Source organism: Caloenas nicobarica, chromosome 1 (genome assembly GCF_036013445.1).
Source record: "Caloenas nicobarica isolate bCalNic1 chromosome 1, bCalNic1.hap1, whole genome shotgun sequence".
In the NCBI taxonomy this organism is placed as follows: Eukaryota; Metazoa; Chordata; class Aves; order Columbiformes; family Columbidae; genus Caloenas; species Caloenas nicobarica.
The window spans coordinates 167,174,527-167,180,087 of NC_088245.1; the positions used below are offsets into that span (position 1 = coordinate 167,174,527).

General features: G+C 52.0%; 1 protein-coding gene across 1 annotated transcript; it reads left to right on the forward strand.

The window, feature by feature from the left end:
• Positions 1-2,322: 2,322 nt before the first annotated feature.
• On the forward strand, positions 2,323-4,401 carry SLITRK1 (SLIT and NTRK like family member 1). Its single transcript, XM_065649647.1, has one exon. It carries the CDS (start codon positions 2,323-2,325, stop codon positions 4,399-4,401), a length of 2,079 nt encoding a protein of 692 aa, XP_065505719.1.
• The last annotated feature ends 1,160 nt before the right edge of the window (positions 4,402-5,561 follow it).

The following is a 5,561-nucleotide window of genomic DNA, read 5'->3' on the forward strand; positions in this document are numbered from 1 at the left end:
ACGAAGCTAAAGGCTAAATCTTCATCCTGGGGACCCGAAATGTCCACGGTAACTGTTGTAACTTGTCTGTGGTCTAATTACATTAATTCGATAAGATCATCGTCGGCAGGATGTCTAATTTACTTGCAAGCGGCAGCCAGGGAAAAGCTTTGACCAAATTAGCATGCCGCCGGGACCAGGGTGTGCAGGCTCCATATGGCTCCCTGGCTTTCCCTATAAATAACCCTCCTCCAGCCCACCCCCGCGGTCACATCCGCCCCTACCAGTATTGCCGCAAAGTTCACCAGCGGCGCCGGATGGGAGAGGTACAACCCCGGGCTGCAGGAGGCACCCGGAGGCCGGGCCGCCTCTCCTGCCCCCGCCTCCGTCTCCTCCTCCTTCTCCTCCTCCTCTTCCTCCTCCTCCTCCGCAGCGCGATTTGACAAGGCAGGGGAAAACGCGGGTTTCCATTTGCACCACCAGAGGTGCAACTGGTTCTTCGCTCGTAGGCATCTGAAACCCGTCCAAATGATGCAGAAACTTTTGTATGCTTGGTTCCTTTCTTTAAGGCCAGGCACCGATTTTTCCACTGTGTAATCTCTTTTGTCAGAAGGGTGGGAGCTGGAAAGGGAGGCGGGGGGCGAGGGAGAGGGGGAGGAGAGAGGAGGGATCGAGGGAAGCAGGCGTTTTACTTCCACAGGGAGGATATTAGGAGTATCCCTAGAGAAATATCAATGTATGTACACATAAGCGTCTCTAGATTTTTACATATAGATAGGAATGTGAAGCTGCACAACTGTCCGTTTCAGCCCTCTCCTTACCTCCTTAAGGGAGACACTGTACTCTGGGGGAACAGGTAGCATAAATTACTAACTGCAGCAACCCACCGCCTCCCTGCTCCCCTTCTTCTCTGTGATCACCTAAATAATAATAAAAAAGATATATTTAATGCAATAATCCAAGGTTCAACATTGCATAGAGAATGCCAGCAAGATACCAAATCCAGCATAAAACACTATAGACTGCAGGGGAGGAAGAAATGCATTTAAAGCAACGATTAAAATGGCGTGCAGAATAATTACCTGAAATTGCTATTCGCTTGACATCCTGACACTAATTCTGTTCAAGCCACTGGGCAATACAGTAAGGCAGATGCACCTTGCTCGTCTGCTTGTGCAGGTGTGTGTGTGTGAATGGGGGCAATAGGGAACTGGTCGGGAGGAGAGGAATGCTAAAGTTTCCGTCTTAAAAGAAAAGAAAAAATTTAAATAATCCATTTAGGAGAAAGCATCTAAATAGATCGACAGCTTTCAATGCCAACGTTTTTAACGCTTGCCCTGTACGTGGATTGATTTTTTTTTTCTCCAGCATTCCCTCAGCAGATGGATTTTTGCCACTGCAGCTCAGCAGAGGGTGTCAGATCTTTCAGAGTGCACCAGGTTGAAACGAGCAGAGCCTCTTAGCAACTCTCCCTCTGCGTGCGTGTGAGTGTGTGTGCGAGCGTGCGACTCGGCAGCAGCGGAAGAAAAAGGAAAAGAAGAGCGGGCGAGCGAGGAGGGGAGGCAGCGCAGCCGGCAGGGAGAGGCGAGGCGCGGCGCGGGCGGGCGGGCGAGCGGGCGGCCCCGGCCCCGCGGCAGCTCCGGCCGCCGGCAGGGATGGGCAGCCGCGCAGCGCAGCGGGGGCAGGCGCGGCGCAGCGCCGGCAGCTCGGCGGCCAGCGCTTAGGCTTGGGGGCGCGATTTCAGCACCGGGGGTGCTGGACAGCGCCCGGCGGGCGGTGGGCAGCCCGGAGCGCGGCTCCGCGGCCGCGCGGCAAGGACGGTCAGTCCGGCGCGGAGCCGCGCACAGCGGCAGCCGCCGCGGCCACCGCCGCCCTCCCCGCCTGCGCCTCTCGAACATGCAGCGGCGGCCGGCGGCCAGCAGCACCGTTCCTGTGCCGGTGAGCCAGTCCGGCCGGCAGACCTCCACTTAGCTGCCCGGGAGGCGTCAGGGAAGGGGATCGAGGAGGAGGAATTTTTTTTTTCCTTCTACTTTTTTTTTTTTTTTTTTTCCGCGTGTCTTGCAGTACGTGCCTGGAGAGTTTGTGGATATAATTATTGACTGGAATCTGGGCTGTTGCAGTTGTGCGTGGGGGGGGAGACAGGGAGAAAGGAGAAAAGAAAGAGCATCCCCCCCCCTTCCTCCTCCGACCCTTCTTGCTCCCCCTCCCCACATTTTTTTTTCTCCCCCTTTGGTGGCGGTTCGGACATTTCATGTATTGAATGAACTGGAATTCCTTTCCGTGGGAGGAGGATGGTTGCTGTTACTTTGTGACGAGATCGGGAATGAATTGCTGGGTTTAAAAATGCTGCTTTGGATTCTGTTGCTGGAGACGTCTCTTTGTTTTGCTGCTGGAAACGTTACAGGGGACGTTTGCAAAGAGAAGATCTGTGCCTGCAACGAGATAGAAGGGGATTTGCACGTAGACTGTGAGAAAAAGGGATTTACCAGCCTGCAACATTTCACCGCCCCAACTTCCCAGTTTTACCATTTATTCCTGCATGGAAATTCCCTGACTCGACTTTTCCCTAATGAGTTTGCTAACTTTTACAATGCAGTCAGTTTGCACATGGAAAACAACGGTTTGCATGAGATTGTTCCTGGGGCTTTCCTTGGGCTGCAGCTGGTGAAACGCTTGCACATAAACAACAACAAGATCAAATCGTTCAGGAAGCAGACTTTCCTGGGGCTGGACGATCTGGAATACCTCCAGGCAGATTTTAATCTATTGAGGGATATTGACCCGGGAGCATTTAGGGACTTAAACAAGCTAGAGGTGCTGATTTTAAATGACAATCTTATCAGCACCTTGCCCCCTAACGTGTTTCAGTATGTGCCGATCACCCACCTCGACCTCCGGGGAAACCGTCTTAAAACCTTGCCTTATGAGGAGGTCCTGGAGCAGATCCCAGGCATTGCTGAAATCCTTCTAGAGGATAACCCGTGGGACTGCACTTGCGATCTGCTGTCGTTGAAGGAATGGCTGGAAAACATACCCAAAAATGCTTTGATCGGCAGAGTGATTTGTGAGGCTCCCACTAGGTTGCAGGGCAAAGATTTAAATGAGACCACAGAGCAAGAGCTGTGCAAAAAGAACAGAGTGGATTCTAGCCTAGCTGCTCCCCCTGCCGAAGAAGAAACCTGTGATCCTGGTCCCATTCCAACCCCCTTTAAAATACATGGCAAAGAAGACCCTGCCACACCAGGATCTGGTCCAAACGGAGGTACAAAGATTCCTGTCAACTGGCAAATCAAGACCAGACCCACTGCTGCCGTGTCAACTGTTAGCGCAAAGAGCAAGCTGCAGGCTACCGTGTCCTGCCCACAGATCTGCAGCTGCGACCAGATCCCTGGCTCAGGTTTAAAGGTTAATTGCAATGACAGGAATGTGAGCAGTTTGGTGGATTTGAAGCCCAAGCCATCCAATGTGCAGGAGCTGTTTCTGAGAGACAACAAAATACATACCATCAGGAAATCCCACTTTCTGGATTACCGAAAACTTAATTTACTCGACCTGGGCAACAACAACATTGCCACAGTTGAGAACAACACATTCAAGAACCTCTTTGATCTTCGATGGCTCTACATGGATAGCAACTACTTAGACACCCTGTCCCGGGAGAAATTTGCTGGGCTGCAAAACCTGGAATATCTGAACGTGGAGTTTAATGGGATCCAGCTGATCATGCCCGGCACCTTCAATGCAATGCCCAAACTGAGAGTCCTCATCCTCAACAACAACCTGCTGAGGTCTCTCCCAGTAGACGTGTTTGCTGGTGTCTCGCTTTCCAAGTTGAGTATACACAACAATTATTTCATGTACCTCCCGGTGGCAGGGGTGCTGGACCAGCTCACCTCCATCACCCAGATTGACCTGCACGGCAACCCATGGGACTGTACGTGCCCTATCGTGCCTTTCAAACAGTGGGCGGAGATGCTGCGCCCCAAGGTGATTATGAGCGACCTAAGGTGCGAGTCCCCTGAAGATTTCTTCAAGGAGGATTTTGAGTCTCTTTCCAACGATGTGATTTGTCCTCAGTTAAAAATCTTGCCCACATTAACTTCTACTAATAAAAACAGCACCGGGTTGACAGAGACAGGTACTCACTCCAACTCATACTTGGAGACCAGTCGAGTCTCTATTTCGGTGCTGGTGCCAGGGCTCCTGCTGGTTTTTGTGACCTCTGCCTTCACAGTGGTTGGCATGCTGGTGTTCATCCTGAGGAACAGAAAGCGGTCCAAGAGGAGGGACGCCAACTCCTCTGCATCTGAAATCAACTCCTTGCAGACGGTCTGCGACTCGTCCTACTGGCACAACGGGCCCTATACCGCCGATGGGGCCCACAGGGTTTACGACTGCGGCTCCCACTCCCTGTCAGACTGAGGAAGCGGGCTGGGCGAGGGCGGCCGCCACCCGGGACCGGCCGCCACCTGGGACCTGCCCTTCGTGCTCCGGCCGGTGGGGCGGCAAATGCCGGCCAGGGACGGCTCTGCACTTCGGCCACCTTTTGTGAGAAACAAAACACACACACACACGCCCGCACGCCCCCCTCACGACCTCCACAGCAAGCACTGAAGCCCGGTGCGCTGGAGGGGGGAGGGATCTCGGCGCCGAGGCTCATCCCCCCAGCTCCGCGCAGCCCGGCGCGGTGGGCGCATCCCCCGCCCGTGCGCTGCTGGGGCAGCAACGAACAAGCGAGGACCCGCTTTCTTCGGTTCCAGCAGGGCGAATGACGACTCCTGCTTTTGGTGGGCTTTTGTTCTATTGTGTTGGGGTTTGGTTTGCTTTTTTGCCTCCTTCCCTTGTGGACCGACCCCTCTCCAAGAGGCCGGGAAGAGGAGGGGGGCGGAGGAAAGGCTGGTGTCGGCCTCCTCCTGACATCAAGGCAGGAGTGAAAAGTTGCACGAAGGCATGAATGTAATGTAAATAAATAACTCCGACTTCGAAATAAACAGACAAATGGACAAAAAAGAAAAAAAAAAAAGTGCTGCATGGCTCGCATGGATACAACGCACCCCAGGGACGCTCCAGCCCCCGACTGGAAGCAGCGTCTAGTTCACACCATCATCCCTCTTACCTGATAAGTCCCTTCGTATCAAACCTTCTATATACGAAATACAGTATAATAATAAAAAGTGCCATTTCGCCATTTTCGTGTGATCAATAGGCAGTAGAGATCGTACTTTTACCGTGGAAAAAATTGTAAAGGTTTTATTTATGACATAGTTGCATGAATATTCTCATTGGATTTTTTTTTAATTTTATTTTTTATTTTGAGGCGGAAATTGCTGAGAGAGATTTGGTTTGTTGATGGTGGGTTGTGTTTCGTTTTTCGGGGCGGGGGGGGGTTGGGGGTGGGGGAGGAGGGGAGGATTTGGTTTTGGTTTATCTCCTTTATCTCCTTTTTCAATATACATATTCAGTATTGCCTTTCCATCTGAATGTAAAAATTAGTACCCTTGATTTCTATTATGGTAACAGTGTAAACATTCAAAAAAAAAATCCAAAGCAGTTAAGCATGACCAATTAATGTCACTCTAGTG

Bases quoted from the DNA above. Each gene is read 5' to 3' on its own strand.
- SLITRK1 (XM_065649647.1), top strand. From the start codon at position 2,323: ATGCTGCTTTGGATTCTGTTGCTGGAGACGTCTCTTTGTTTTGCTGCT.